Source organism: Octopus sinensis, linkage group LG9, assembly GCF_006345805.1.
Source record: "Octopus sinensis linkage group LG9, ASM634580v1, whole genome shotgun sequence".
NCBI lineage: Eukaryota > Metazoa > Mollusca > Cephalopoda > Octopoda > Octopodidae > Octopus > Octopus sinensis.
In genome coordinates, this window is record NC_043005.1 from 59,501,193 (window position 1) to 59,518,821 (window position 17,629).

At 34.3% G+C, this 17,629-nt stretch overlaps 1 protein-coding gene across 1 annotated transcript in view; it reads left to right on the forward strand.

Annotated features, from left to right (window-relative positions):
- The window catches only part of LOC115215434 (cilia- and flagella-associated protein 65-like), a 1,408,515-nt gene that overhangs the window by 1,297,989 nt on the left and 92,897 nt on the right, over nt 1–17,629 (forward strand). The window contains exons 39-40 of the mRNA XM_029784597.2: nt 10,511–10,648; nt 15,304–15,584. Coding sequence (XP_029640457.2) covers nt 10,511–10,648; nt 15,304–15,584 — 419 coding nt within the window. The remainder of the gene's footprint in view (nt 1–10,510; nt 10,649–15,303; nt 15,585–17,629) is intronic.

Here is a 17,629-nt window from a genome sequence, read left to right on the forward strand (position 1 = left end):
TGTGTACGCTCCTTAATGTCAAACGGATGAGAAAGAGTGCTCTATACATGGTAGGGAGGACTATTTGGGTTTAAACTGAAACTGAAATTTTATCTTGAGAGAGAGAGAGAGAGAAAGAGAGAGAGAGAGAGAGAGAGAGAGAGAGGAGGGAGACACACACACACACACACCACATACACACTAACACACATACATATTAGGACACTGGTAAGAATTTTACGTTTGAAAATGTTAGTGACATTCAAAAATGTTTACGTTCCTGTGTTATGGGACACTATGCTTTATGGGAAAACATAACTGCGGCTTGTTGTGTATTGAAATCATAAAATCATGATATGTTTATGCAAACTGTGTGGATTGGTTGTAAATTCATGAAACATTTATTCATAACAGCAGTTGATTTCAGACAAGGCTATTGTTTCACTAAACCGTTTTGAATGTAATTATAGAAAACGTGATTTTGAAATACCTTGAATTCTGTGCACTAAACATTAGCATAAGGCGTAGGGATGTCAGTAATTTCCATGTTGCAGATGTTATTTATTTAGTAGTAATTGTGTACAACTTAGATATTCGACAAGACTTCTTGATATATAACCAGAAAGATTTGGAGAAGAAATAAAATCTGAATAAACAATATAAGGATAACTGTTAAAACTAAAACAATGCCGCAAATCTTACTGAAATATCAAGGAAAAACGCTCAGATAAGTTGGTGCAAGTAATTATTTCGGAAAAAGAAAAACAAAAAAAGAAAGAAATCTATAGAGTAAGATGTGAAAAAATACAATAAATGAAATACTGTACAGTAGAAACCATAAAAGCTTAAGCAAAACTTGATCTTTTATAAACGAGAAAATTGTAACAAAAACAGAAATTTCTAAAGAGCAATAACTTCAACTGCTATCTAACTGTGTAAATCATGAACGTATGATGTCGAAAGTAAGAAAAAGAACATGACTTTTCAAACAAAGTGTTACAGACATGTATTTTGCATTCCAAATGCAATACTTTGCACTAATGGAATTGTTAGGAAAGAAATTGCTGCGAAAACTACGAAAGATGAAATTGTTTTCTCCATTGTTAAAAGGTGGACGATGCAAAGGGTAACTATGACAACTTCTATCCAGTGAATAAACTCAAGGAGACAGAAACCCTCAGTTGAAATAGTAATATCAGAAAGGTAATAAGGGTGAGAGTGTAACTTCAAGGAAGAGAAAGAATACATGGCGGGGTAAATCATGACATTATCTGACGAGTTAGAAAAATGGAAGAACAAGGTTTATGACTCTTGCTTGCTGGGCACCTATGGATTCCCCGTGTTGAAGATTGCGACTTGCGTATATATGTATGTATATACATATATTTCTACATATATACATATATCAATAATAATAGATGGTAAAATTAATTAATCAATTTATAATTAATAATCTTACCAAGTAGTTCGGTATTTTAAAAGAACTATTATCGGTAAACTTATACAAAAATTATTATAATTATAAAAATAATTACAATTAGGGTTTCTCTTTCCCTGTGTGAGTTGAGGGTATTGCTGTCTGGGAGATAATATCTTATGGTAGTAGAATAGTATTTAACTGCTATTTCTAAATTTCAGTATGTGGTGAAGCAATTTTGTTAAACCCTAATTATAATTATGTTTATAATTATAATAATTTATATATATATATATATATATGATCCAATGAAAAGAAGACGACAAAGCTAATTCTTACAAAAGACAAAGCTAATTCAAAAGACAAAATTAATTCAAACACATCTTAAATTATAAGTTACACACGTTTCCATACTATCTCCATTTGATCGTCAGTTTACGCAGAAAGTCTAAAAGAGAAATTACGTAATTTATGCGTCTTACATTTTGCATCTATCAAACTTTACATATATATGCGTGTGTGTGTGTGTTTGTGGGTATATGTGTGTATGTGTATCTATATATCTGTGAGTTGTGTGTGTGTCTAATAATTTAAATAAATGTCGGAGTTTGTGATACGTTTAATTTTCAGAATTATCAATTGTCAAATAATTAATGATATATCACCAATATTGCAATATATACTTAATTCATTCAACCATCAGTTGCTTTGTAACATATATTTTCTCATATTCTTCATATGAAACTCGCATGTTACTCATTTCATAGAGTGGCAGTGACATCCAAGATGGCGTTCTTTTGTATGTAGTCTGTTGTTTTCATAATCTATACCATCAAGCCAAAATTCAAAATTGATGCAATCGCCTGATACCCCTCCCACAAAAAAAGAAAACTGGCCTTGTGTCTAAATGAATAACAAACCATTAATTATTCTTTCAATTTCTGAATCTGTGCTTTGTTATGCCATATAATTTATATTTCAATGGGTGCTCAACACGAACGCAAGCGATACTTGATTTTAACTTGTAAATACAGAAAGGGAATTTAAGCCATTATGATGCATCTTGTCCAATGGCATGCTTCCTTGTAACTACCAAAATATAAGATAAACAACTCTTTAGGTGGTTCATTTTGTCTCCCCTCAATAATAATTATTGTAATCAAATGAAATGTTTTCCCCTATATGTTTAAGAACACAATTTCAACTATATATTTCTACAAATGTCGAAGAATATTTTCACAAGAAAATAAATATCTGAAGCACAATTCAATTACCATTCTCAGAAAATTAAGAAAAGTTTTCCTCGATAAGAAGATAAAATGTAAATACTTGTATATTAATAATAAATCAGTTACAACCTATAACAATATTTATTCGTGATGGTATAAACAGTGTAGGATGTTTCTGACAATAAATTCAAAGGTAGCTATGATGGTACAAAGATTTTTCTATTCATTATGACTCCGTACACTTTTGTTCTATGACTTTGGAATTCCTGCAGCAGTTTTGGAAATGAATTATTAAAAAAAAATTCTCTACTAGGTTGGATATTGGAAGACATGCAATTACTATATAAAGAGGAGGATAATATGCCAAAGAATTCAATGTTTAGAATTCTCTTTTGTCAAATGATTTATTCAGTTGCATGACTTAGATTTATCTTTATTCTAACTGCGCTCTTGGATGAGAAAACATTGAAAACAATCGCGAAAAATAAGAGAAACCCCTAGAGAAAATATCAGTAAACAGATATCAAGTATAGAAATAATTCTTTTCATGTCAAATGAAACAAAGAACATACTTCTATAGATTTTAGCTTGGGATTATCTCCAGATAGATATTCATACACACACACACACACACACACACACACACACACACACACACACACACCACACACACACACACACATATATATATATATATATATACACATATATACATACACACACACACAAACATATATATACATATACATATATATACATACACACACACACACACAAACATATATATATATATATGTACACAAACACATGCATGTGTACACACAAACATAACGATTTATGTATATATATATCAGTATGCATGTATTGTATGTATGCATGTATGTATGATGTATACGTGTGTGTGTGCGCGCGTGCATCTTTGTATGTATGTACGTATGTACGCATGCATGTATGCATGTATTTAAATATACAAAAACGTGCAGATATAATCGTACTTATATGTAAATACTATACACACTCATACATGTGTATGTTTTACATATTCGCATGCACATACATACACACACATGTATATGTTTATGTGTATGTGTGTATATATATATATGTATATATACGTGATTGTATATGTTTATGCATATGTGCAAATAAAAATACTAACTTGCACCCATATGCACACATACGCACACGCACACGAACATGTACACACACAGAGAAACACACACGAACATGCACACACACATACACAGTAATATATATCAACTGGAGCAGAAGTAAACTGGCTTAGTTGTTATTGTATTTTACAAGCTGAATGAATCTCTGCGCTTGTATAAATTTATTTTATTTTGTTAGTTTATTTGTATTTTAATGTGTAACTCTAACATGCAGTTGTCAGTACTTTGGAATCCCATTGTTTCATATCAAAATCTCCGTGATTTTCTACAAATTAATGAGCCGCAAAATGTAGTTATCCTTGCCTTGCTCCTTGAGCTACTTGATGGTGTAATATAGGCATCATTGCGATAAGACAGTCTTCGTCAAAATTTGAGGCTTAGCATAGACCACTCTTCTCTTCCCGTATGTGATCACAATTTATCTTTTCCAGGAAAAAAAAACAAGCCCCCCCCTCCTCCCAAAAAAAGATGCACAGAGAGAAAGATGGAAAGAATGTGAAGGCTCGATCAACGTATTTATTCACTCCGAAAGGATGCTTGCAATAATTTATCTTGAGGGGATCTGAAATTAGCGAGTAGAACTCTGGGACGTTTATCACAAAATATCTTAGCTAATGCTCTAATGGTTCTGTCTTCAAAGTCAAGAGAAACTAGGTGCAACGACATCTCTGAAAATATATAATTTAAGTTTTTGAATAATCGTTAATGCATAAGATTCTACAAGAAACGTTATTCTTAATTTTGTTACATATAAGGTGGTGCTCCAGCATGGCTGCAGTCAAATGACTGAAGCAAATAAAAGAATAAAAGAATAATAACGATTAACAAAAGCAGTACACCGTAGTTTTGTACGATTACTTTTGCATTTATAGAATTATATCAAGCTACAGTAGCATCCACCCTTAGTGGTTAGTCACATTTATGTGGCAATTATACATCACATTGTCGTGCAGAGATTTATTATTGCTAAAATTATATCATTTTTTAAAAACTTTCCGTGCGAGGCGTAACAGAATTTTTATTATTTGATCTCCTGTCAAAAAGTAAAACCTACTAAAAATCATTGTTTTAGTCCATTCTGTAAGGCAGCAACATCAATGGGATATCCTGGAAACCTGTTAGAGTTAAAGGAGTAGGAGTAGGATAGATTGACGATACGATCAACGTTCAATTTGATGTTCTGCTATTACCGTTGTTGTAGTAGTTTTCCCCTTTCAGCAGTAATGCTAGACCTACGATCAGATGTATTCTAGTCCTGACCAGTGAGCATTTCGCTTCGGGTTATCGTTTATTTACATTGTTTTAGTAAGTTGGTGTTCCATTTTATTAAGATGACTGGATATGATTTGAGGATGAACTGGCTGCTTTTTCCGGCAGAATGGGCGGAGAAGTAATAAAGAGAGTAAAAAGATCAAAAGACTCACGCTATAGTTGGTTCAGAAGTATTTGGGAATATCTTTAGTAGAAATTCTAAGGAAATAGATTCAGGTGTCGATAGTGCGGAGTTCACTATTTCAGAAGCTTAAAGAATAACTAGCTAAAAGTAGCTAAAAGAGGCTTAAAGAATAACCAGCTAAAACCAGCTAAAAGAGGCTTGGCATGAAAGAACCTGAAAAATGCAGTTTCTCCAAAATGTATTCGGCCAAGAGCGCAGGTGTGAGGTGGGTGCATATTTTACTCTCGCTTACGTGATAATTTAAGTAGGGTATCAAAATGGATTTTACTCCCACACGTAGAAATATTTAGATTCCCCGCGGAGGAAAGCATGATGCTGCATAAGCGGATGTTTTAAGAATACTGACCAAAGTGCATATCTTTTCACCTCTTGCTCTCCTCTCCCTCTCTTACCCGCTTAATATATGTAAGTATGTATTTATGTATGTCTGTATGTATATACATACATACACTTGTTAATATACAAATGGTGTATGGGTGTGTGTGGGTGTGTGTGTGTGACTCAAGTAGATCATGGAAATAGAACAGTTAATTTAGAGTAAACTTATCTAAACCACAGACAGTCAGACATTTAATTATACGTCGAGGAAATGTCAGCTTTATCACGATGATTAATATTTTTATCTAATTGGCAAGCATAGACGACAACTCCAGATATATATAGATGTTCTCGGTAAAGCGGATATCTAACCATACTTGCGAGGCAATCAGTAGTTTGGTGCACAATATTGCACACATGTGTTTTTGCTCAATTTGCATACAGCAGAGTTTAGTTATTTTGTCATGCTACTGAGATGATTTTGTATTTTTATTACTGTATATGTATTTATAATTCCAAGTAAGTCTGTTCAATTGATTAATTATGTGACAATAAAATTAACAGTTATTCTTGCATGTTTCTGCGTAGTCGGTGTAAATAATTTATTTTCTAGAATATATTAAATTTTCGTGGCTACTCATAAACATCTGCATCTTAACTTTATCATCACCTTATTTTAGCTCATTTGAAACATCGCAAACTTTTAGAAAATGTCTGTAACAAAAATTCTCAAATACTCATTTTAGAAAATGTCTAAAATAAAAGTACTCGAATATGTATACAATAATTCATAATACATTGAATAAAATATCCCTTAGGCCGAAAAACGTGAGCAGATGCACATATGCGAATGAAACTGCATACAGCCATCTAGTATATTAAAGTTCCGAGGTATTATGAGCTACTATATATACTTTCATTTACATTTAAGTAGCATTTTAAAATGATCTTGCTTTTATTATCACTTCTCCTCTACAGAGTTGTCTTTCCTTCCCCGTGGCAGTTTTATGATACCAGAACATACAGGATATTATCTGTCATACCGACCAAATTGATACAAAATGCCTTTTCCACATAGCATAATTATATTCCTAATTAGATATTTCAAGTTAATTGCAGTTGTTTAAGAAGCACTTGCTCATTTCAGTTATTGGAAATTGCCTATTAGAATTTGTTTAAGATATGAGTGTGTGCATGTTAGTGTGCGTGTGTATGTTAGTGTATGTGTCTATGTGTGCATGAGTGTTTATCTGTGTGCGTGAATGTGTATGTGTGTGTGGGTGTATGTGTGTATGATGTGTGAGTGTGTATGCGTGTGTGAGTAACACTCTATAACCACGAAACATACATTACACATCTTCGATATTGTACTGAAACTCGTAGTTCTAGTAATTTTTGTGATATATAATATATCTTTGGTGGTTATTTAACACCTAACTGAATTTTTACTATATATATATATATATATATATATATATATATATAAAGAGAAAGACTAGTTTTAAATCTCTGAGCGAAAAATATGTAGTAACGGTACTAGTTGTTTTTCTCTTTACGGATCAGTGGCTGTGTGTGACTTGATAGGTATACACTCGAGTGAAGCGAATCGGCACCATCTCTAAGCAGCGATTGTCCTGCACCAAAGAAGATAAAATAAACTAGAAACCAGTAATCTGCAGGTATCGCTAACACTGAAGGGGGAGCATTAGCTCCCTTGCTCAAAATATATGGACACAGATGCCTTACTGGGGCTAAACAGTAGTGTAATTGTTCTAAGCAGGGCTGTCACTTTACGTTGGCAAATAGACTTTATCATGCACATTTGTATGTCTGCATATATGATATTTACGTGTGAATTGATATATATATATATATATATATATATATATATATATATATATATATATATATATATATATATATATATATATATATATATATACATATACATATATGGGGAGAATTCACAAAAAAAAACAAAAGACGAATACAGGTGGTATAGACAACAGACAGATGGATTAGTATGACGCTCGGTACGTTAAAACGTATTTAACGTTTCGCGCCTACGCTCTTCCACAGAAAGGAACAGAAAAGAAACAAAGAGAGAAAATAAAGAACGTGTAGTGGCTAGCGATCTATCATGGTGATATGTATGTATGTATGTATATATGTCTGTCTGTCTGTCTGTCTGTCTGTCTGTCTGTATGTATGTATGTATGTATATGTATATATGTATATATGTATGTGTATATATAGGAGAGTTCACAGGTGGTGTACAAAACAAACAGATGTATTAGTATATATATATATATATATATATATATATATATATATAATATATATTATATATATATATATATATATATATATATATATATATATATATATGTATATAACGGGAAGCTTATGAAAATAAACAAAAGACGAAGGCAGGTGGAATACAAACAAACAATTGTATTAGTATGGTGCTCAGGAATATAAATAAAACAGAAAAGAAACATGGAAAGAAACAAGGAGAGAAAAAAAGTGCGTGCAGAAGCTAGCGAATCAACATGGCGATATATATATATATATATATATATATATATATATATATATATGTTTCTTTATTACCCACAAGGGGCTAAACATAGAGGGGACAAACAAGGACAGACAAACGAATTAAGTCGATTACATCGACCCCAGTGCGTAGCTGGTACTTAATTTATCGACCCCGAAACGATGAAAGGCAAAGTCGACCCCGGTGGAATTTGAACTCAGAACGTAACGGCAGACGAAATACGGCTACGCATTTCGCCCGGCGTGCTAACAGTTCTGCCAGCTCACCGCCTTGTGTATGTGTGTGTGTAAGTGTGTGTGTGTGTGTGTGTGTGTATGTGTGCGTGATGTGTGTGTACGTGTGTTTATGTGTTTAGGATTGTGTGTCTGTGTTTTGTAGTCCCGCCATCGCTTGACGATCGATGCTGGTGTTCTTACGTCCCCGTAATTTAGCGGTTCTGCAGAAGGGACAATATAAGTACTATACTTACAAAGATTAAGTTCAGGATCGACTTTACGACTAAAGGCGGAACCCCAGCATGGCCGCTGTAAGATGACTGAAACAAGTAAAATAATTAAAGACCACACACACACACACACATATATATATATGTATATGTATATGTATATATAATATATATATATATTATATATTATATATATATGTGTGTGTGTGTGTGTGGTGTGTGTGTGTGTGTGTGTGTGTGTATATATATACATAATTGCAGAGATACAGTTTATAGTTAGATAAAGCAAAATGATAATTTGAAATGCAGACAAAAGAAAATATGAAGAAACAAATTTAAATCAAAATGTTAAAATCAACGTAATTCCAGACTGCTTAATATCTAATGCTTTTCATGAATGCTGAATTATTTTGTACGTTAAATAAGTTGTTAGAAAACCCCATAGCGTATTCTAGCATTTATGATATTTAAAATTTGTTTATGTTACAGTTTCTGTTCAGAATTTTTAAAAATGTTATTTCAGATTTCTATTTTGTTTTCAGTCACTATGCTTTATTATATTAACGAGTAACTTTCCCCCCAGGAGCCTAAGAGAATCCTTTGTAATATAAGAAAGCGCAACAACGTCTTGTTTTGATTTAAGAACGATTGAATCTTCGTAGTCAAATATGAAACATTTCCTGTTTGAATCCGTAGCAACGTAAACATGTATTGAAAATTATTTTTAATACAGTAATATTACCGCAATAAATATTCTGTATATGATAGTGAACATTAGTATATAAATAATATAATGCAAAAGTTTTCTGTTCACTAATTTTCATTGAGTTTATATCTATTCTGTATTCTCTAATATTGGTTTCGAATTTTGGCATAATGCCAGCAAATTCGGGGGATGGGATAAATCCATTACACCGAACCCAGTACACAGTTGATACATATTTTTTGTGATCGTGTGTGCACTAAACTACACGTGTGCGTATGCTTATATTTCTGTGAATGCTTATATATTTCTTTATTGACCACAAGCGGCTAAACATAAAGGTAACAAACAAGGACAGACAAAGGAATTAAGTCGATTACATCGACCCCAGTGCGAAACTGGTACTTCATTTATCGACCCCGAAAGAATGAAAGGCAAAGTCGACCTCGGCGGAATTTGAACTCAGAACGTAGCAGCAGACGAAATACCTATTTCTTTACTACCCACAAGGGGCTAAACACAGAGAGGACAAAGAAGGACAGACATAGGGATTAAGTCGATTACATCGACCCCAGTGCGTAACTGGTACTTATTTAATCGAGCCCGAAAGGATGAAAGGCAAAGTCGACCTCGGCGGAATTTGAACTCAGAACGTAGCGGCAGACGAAATACTGCTAAGCATTTCGCCCGGCGCGCTAACGTGTCAGCCTGCTCGCTGCCTTCTGTGGATGCATATATGAGCGAGTGTACATACGCCATGCAGCTTGCGCGAGGGCACGCTTATTGTAAATACTTTCCTCGCTGTATTGCTTGTTCGTTTCTTTTTTGCATCTGCGATTTTATTTTTGGTCTTCTGAATAAATGAAGATATTTCATTCGTTTTCTTGCTTTTCTTTCTACGAAATGAGAAGATACATTGCGGTACCGTTATTTTAACGAGACACATCTGTACCGCTGACTGCTCCTGAACCAGTTGTTAAGTGTCCCACCCGTGAGGGATCGATGGTAGATGTGTCGAAACAAAATAAAAATTCTCGTGTATTCCATTTTGCGTCTTTCATTTACCATATGTGTGTCTGTGTGTCTGAGAGTCTGTGTCTCTGTACGTAAATTTCTAGACTCAGTATATTGAAATGCGTTCTGTTACAGTCGCAGATTAATAATTAAATTTATTATAAGATTTTCTTTGAAAAGAAGTCGTAAAGAATGCATGTCAATTGCCATTTTGCAGATAACCGATGAAACCGAAGTGCGAAGATACAAACTCGAACTTAAGCAGTGGACGTTGGAGCATGAAAGACAGCAAACTGAGTTCAAAATTACAGAGAATAACCTCGACATGTACACTCCCGATCTAGATAATGACGAGGTAAGAACACTTTAATACTCTAAAAGCAAGAATTTATTTGCCACGCTAGAATTGAACAATATTTACGAATTGAGTAGAGTAGTCCGTAATAGACTTGGAACTGGTGCCTGAAGTAGAATATGTAGGGCAAATATCTAAATGTCCTTCAAGTCGATTTTAGAAAACTTTGTTTCTTTGCTAGAAGGCCCATAAGGGTCGGTTTCCTGGTTTCCTTGGCGTATAGGTTCCTCGCCTGGACGGGACGCCGGTCCGTCGCAGGTGACCTGCAAGATGCAGGAGGAAAGAACGAGAGAAAGTTGTGGCAAAAGAGTCAGCAGAAGTTCGCTATTACCTACTGCTGGAGTCGCGTGGAGTTTAGGTGTTTCGCTCATAAACACATACATCGCCCAGTCTGAGATTCGAGCCCGCGATCCCTCGACCGCGAGTCCGCTGCTCTAACCACTAGGCCATGTGCCTCCACCCCTGGAACCTGTGGATATTCAGATAGCCATAATAGTTAATATTCGGCCTTTTCCATTCCTGTCCTTTTAATTTCTTTGTTTACCTTTCTATATAAATGTGTAATTTCCATTACTACCACTCCTATTTTCGTAATACAGTATATTTTCGAGTACATATATAACGTACATATTTCGAGTGCATATTGCACAAAGTTATAAAGTCGTGAAACTAATTCTCAACATCAGTGTGGAATTGTGGAATTATGTAGATGACCAGCCTGAATATGTTTAACGAAAATCCTGATGCGCCAAAAATGTTTTTATAAGTATTGAAAGTTAATAGTTTTCTGTTTGATCTTAAATAGTTACAATATTTCCACATGTAAATGCTTCACTTTCAACTTACACCTTTCCGTCAACTGACAGGTTGATGGATCATGGACAGCTTCATAAGTAAGCTTGGCTTAGTGGTTGGCGTATTCGGCTCACCATCGTAGGGTCGCGAGTTCGATTCCTGGCGGTGCGTTGTATCCTTGACCAAGGCACTATATTTCACGGTGCTCCAGGCCACTCAGCTGGCAAAAATGAGTAGTACCTGCATTTCAAGAGGCCAGCCTTGTCACACTCTGTGTGACGTTGAATCTCCACGTATACGCGGAGTGTTCAGCTACTTGCACGTTAATTTCACGAGCAAGGTGTTCTCCTGATCGTATTAGCTGGGACCCTCTTCGTCATAATCGACGCAGTGCTCCTCTTTCGCTTTGTCTCTCTCACTCTCCTCTCTGTGCGTGTAGTGTATATATATATATATTACGTGACCGACCAGACCATCAGATGTTGCTACATTGTTTTAGCCACCCCGCTGGCTAAGCGAGCAGGCCAACAGAAGAAAGAGTGAGAGAAAGAGTGGTGAAAGAGTACAGCAGGGATATATATATATTACTAAATGTGACTAGGGTGTTAGAACACCTACATTGCTAGAAATAAGAGCTAAAATATTCTAATGCTGTAGTTAAAGCACATAATTGCATACATATATACTGACAGAGACTGTAATCACTCGAAAAAACTGGTCGAGAATTTGTTATACTGATCGGTCAATTTAGTTTAGCTTCAAGACTGTCTTACCTGTGTGTCTCGTAGTATATTATTATACAGTTTTTGAAGGAAAATATCATTAAAAAGAGATATTTGGAAGATTACAGTTACAAGTCAGAAGTGTCTCTATATTATTGGAATTACTACGATTGACGAGCTTTTAGTAATTGCGTAAGGATATCTCATTTTAGTTGAATTTTCTTAAACCTTATATTTATGGTTTGAATTTCGTGGAAAATTTAAAAGGGTTACATCTGAAAACCACAGTCTTCAGCCTTGTATGTTCATACTTTTGATACTGACTATTAATTTATAGCAAATTATGTTCCTTGCCTAGGTGGCATTAGAATCGGTAGTTTATTGCATGTTATCTATAAGAAATATCTAAAGCATATAAAATCCAGATGATGTTAATGATGTTATTCAGTTAGACTCTACTTAAAATATTACTGGCAGAAACCTATCAAATTTATATGTATTATCCAGCGAGGTTCAACAGTTTCCGGATCTGTTCGGTTTGAACGGCAGTTTTTACTAGCGGTGCCATATGAAATTGTCACCCATAATTATGACCGTAGTATCGATCAATTCCATTTCAATCTGTTTTAGGGTTAGGGTTAGGGGTGAGGGAAGGGTATCTTTTTTTCTTCAGAAATGTAAATAAACCCAATCTGTTTCTTAAACGAGGGACATATTCATACGGCACAGAATGTTTTCACCTCAATAGACGTCATTGATTTGTTGAAATTGCAGAAATTGAAGAAAAAGCAACAAATACCTTACAAACTATAGAATTTTCTTAATAAAGCCAAGAGAAAAAGATGTTTTATAAACACATTCTACCAGTATGCGAAGCTTAAAAGTGTTTAGTTACGTGAAAATTATTTTTAAAAACTGCCGTTCAAACCGAAAAGATCCCAGTTTCCTTCTATCAAATTCCACTACGTCAAACTGAGACTATAGCCGTATGATATATTTCATAGATGCCGCATGATGTAATCAAACATGGAAATATGAAATTATAAAACAAAATACTTTAATACAAAGTATGTTTATTATTGTCAGTTCACCTATTGATCAGAATATTGAATTCCTTCACTGCAAGAAGGCATGACGGGAGTTTGATAATTACTTTATATTTGAAGAAATCTTCATTGTGAAACGACAACTCGGACAGCAAATACTATTTACGTTGTGTGTGGAAGCAAGAGTTTGGCAAACACATATGTCAGTTTACTTTATCTCATTTTTAAAATAATTTTTTATTTTATTTCATAAATGTATATTCTCTCTAATATTGCAATAAAATTATAATGTCAAAATACCAAATGTATGTTTGAGCTAGCAATATTATTTTTTTTGAATATCAATATTGATATTTATTCCATTACTATTTCGTATTCATCTGTTAATTTTGGAAAAATGACGAAAATGAAACAGAATAATTTTTACAAAATCGACATGAACTTGTGTAAAACGTTTAAATCTTTTATTTTCTATGTATAGGAAAGTAAACATTATCGTTTTCTACATAAATTTCACTCAACTACTCTCTCTCTCTCTCTCTCTCTCTCTCTCTCTCTCTCTCTCTCTCTCTCTCTCTATATATATATATATTATATATATATATATATATATATATATATATATATATTTAAATATTTGTTGTGCAAGATTTTTTTATGTGAAGTGTGTTGAAACAGATATTGTTATATTTCGGAATGGTCATTTTGCCAGTTTATATATGGCGACATGGTCACTCGGGCTGTTCGGGCTTAGCCCGAGCATAAATTCAGTAAATTGAACGTATATTTGCGAGCTGATTTCATTTGAAGTATGTTATTTCAACCAATAATTCGGGCTCCTATTATTGATCCTGGTCGCAGTTCATTTATTTTCGTTCAGCGTCTGGCGGTCGTCTTAGAGGTGCCCTTTGTCAAAAAATGTCATTCGCAGCAGACGTTCTCTCGACATTTTTCCCACGCATCTGACTCGTTCTCAGAAGTTACAGCCCGAATTGTTGTGTTAATCGTAAAAATTAAAAGTAATTCAAACTCAATGTTTTCTTGAAACAATAATTTTCTATAGTGATTAAAATTCAAATTCCAGTCTATGAAAACTGTCCGTTTCACAGTATTCTTAAAGGAACGAAAAATTATCCAGCAACTCGGGCGATTACGAACGAGTCTGGTAGGCATAAGAGGCTAACTGGCATCTCTTATCAAGACTACAAGCGACAGCAAGATCGCTGATGTTTGTTGTGCACTCCACTGTCTTATTTGGTTGCTGTTGTTCTGTGAATCTTTGTATAAAATCAGTTGTGTTTTGCAGGGTTGCTTTATTTTTAACCTTAACTTAGACATGGAGTAAAACATAGTATTACATATAAAAAAAATATGCCATTTGGGGCTAGAGATATTGCGGAAAAACGTGAAATTCTTCAAGCAGGCATGTGTCTTATGCGAAATCTGTGATGAGCCCGATTGGCGCTGGTGACTTGGAGTCGCCTCTGATACATATCTATATCTATATCTATCTATCTATCTATCTATCTATCTATCTATCTATCTATCTATCTATCTATCTATCTATCTATCTATCTATCTATCTATCTTTACATATATATGTATATATATATATATATATATATATATATATTATATATATATATATATATAATATATATATATATATATATGCATGTATGTTTGTATATACATATATATATATATATATATATATATATATATAACCGCGCTTGCTACCTTTGCTAATCCTGAATTGTTACTCGTGACTAAGTACGCATAGAGACATTTGACTAAACACATTCCATAACCAACCAATCCTGAAATTATGGGTTTGAGAAACTGGTAGTGTCTAAGACTATAACAAGAACTCTCTGCCTCACTACACGTTTCTATTTTTTAGTAAATCAAGTCAATCAGTATCATTCAGCGGAATTTGGTTGCAGGTGTGGCGAGACTGTAAAATGCCTCTGAAAATGGCGCTACGATTCGGGTTTTCAGTAGCCGAATCTTTAAGTAGTTTGTTCGTTTTCCATGCAAATATTACAACATGCAAACATCATTTTCTGAATTTTCATTACTTCCTCTCCAGCTGTACGTCAGCAGTAAAAGACTGAAAAATCTATTGTCGCCGCTTCAAGACTTCCCTGGTGATTTGATGGCGAAATATAGTACCTTGCCACCAATTGGTCAAAACAGAGAAACTAACCAATTAAGTACGAAAAGTTACACAAAATCTGAAACATTACTTTGGAAAAAACCAGTGATGCCGGCTTGTTTGGAACTGCCAGTATCAATTTCTGCCCGGACATTAAGCCCTGAAGGGTACGAAATTCTTTATCAGAAAGATTACCGAAGATTTTTGATAAACAAGTAAGTAAAATGGAAATTTCGATTATCATTTCTTATATCGGAGATGTACTTGCATAGCAAGTGACCTGATCTGAGATCGTGTGCTGGAACGAAAACATTTGCATCGTGGAAGGTGTTTATAAGCCATTTAAGAAACACACAAAAACCGTTAGATTCACTTCAACATTTAAATGTAATTAGTCAAAATATTTTCGTCGCTTTGAGACCGCGACCTGTTCACTGACAAAACTGGCACATAGAACAGCAGCACGGAGTTTCGTCAGTGAACAGGTCGTGGTCTCAAAGCGACGAAAATATTTTGACAAATTATATTTAAATGTTGAAGTGAATCTAACGGTTTTTGTGTGTTTCTCAAATGGCTTAAAAACACCTTCCACGCTGCAATTGATTTCTTATATCGTGTAACTGGAAACAATAGTTATTGGTGATAGATTTACAATGGAATAATCTCAGGTGAAGACAATATTCAAACAGTCCTCATTTATGAGATTGTGCGATTACGTAGCATATATCACGTTTTCTCTAATTGTTTAAGGTGTCTTATGTAGTCGCGAGCTGATGTAGACATTGTCTTCGCCCGTCTCTCAATCTACCCATGGTAGTATCTATGACGTGATAGTTAGATCAAGCGGGAAGCGATTTATTGTGGCCACATAGAATGGCATTACGGAAGAGCTACGTACCTTACACAAGGACAAACGCGCTGTCACAAAATTGAATATATGTACATGTGATCCTGGGATGATTAAGTAAAGTACTAGGCGGCGCACCTTCCCAAAAATTAGTTTTCCGATTATAATAAGAAAAACAGGGCTTCAGAATTTATACTACATTGAATCGGTATATGGATGCATTTATATATAAAAGCAGATTATAGCGTATACGAGGTATTTGCGAAAGATGGACAGCAATGTACTGAAGATTTAGGAGTGTGTAGCTTCTCTGGAATACAGGCGCAAAACGTTTTCTCCAAAAGAGAGTAATATACTCGCATGAGTGTGTGCACGTGTGCATGATATTATCATTAACTTTTCCATCAATATCACCATTATTATTATTATTATTATTATTATTATTATTATTATATTATTATTATTATTATTAGTATTATTATTATTATCACCATCATCATCATCATAATCATCATCAACATCATCATCATCGTCATTATTATACATTTGACTTTATATTATATATTATTATATATTTGACTTGAGGTCACCCAGAGACATCAAGAGACAAGTTAGAAGTTCATCTTGGTGTTACGGCTAGGATGCCATATATTTGGTTTTGTACATAGTGTCGTTGTAGAGAATGTTTAAGAAACCACAAGAAAATTATGTGTTTGTTTTAAAATTTGAGATTGCATTGACAGTATTTTACGTAGGATATGGGCAATTCCCATGAGCATTATCTTTTGAATTTCTGCCATTTGGGGGTTTCCTCATATCTGAGCCAGGTAGCAATCAGCCCCTTTTGCTATCATTCCTGGGTAGCGATGATTAAGCTTCCAGTCTTTATTATTATTATAATAATTGTTGTTGTTGTTATTATTATTTTTTTTGATGTTGTTGTTGCGCTTCTTTTACTTCTTCTTTTGCTTCTTGTAAAGCAGTGAGCTGGCAGATTTGTTAGCACGCAGGGAAAAATGCTTAGTTGCATTTCGTCCGTCTGAGTTTAAATTCCTCCGAGATTGACTTTGCTTTTCATCCGTTCGAGGTCGATGACATAGGTACCTGTTGAGCACTGGGGCCGAAAAAAAAAAAGCCTGCTGGCGTTCTACCCAAATTTTAAACCATAATTATTATTATTATAAGGCAGCAAGCTGTCTGGACCGTTAGCACGCTGGAGTAGTTGCTTTGCAGCAATTTGTCCTTCTTCACGTTCTCAGCTCAAATCTCGCCGAGGTCCACTTTGCCTTTCATCCTTCCAGTGTCGAAGAGATAAGTACCAGTTGACCATTGGATGCGATGTAAATGACTTTACAACCTCTCCCAAAACTGGTGACCTCATGCCAAAATTTGGAACCATTATTATTGTCTTTT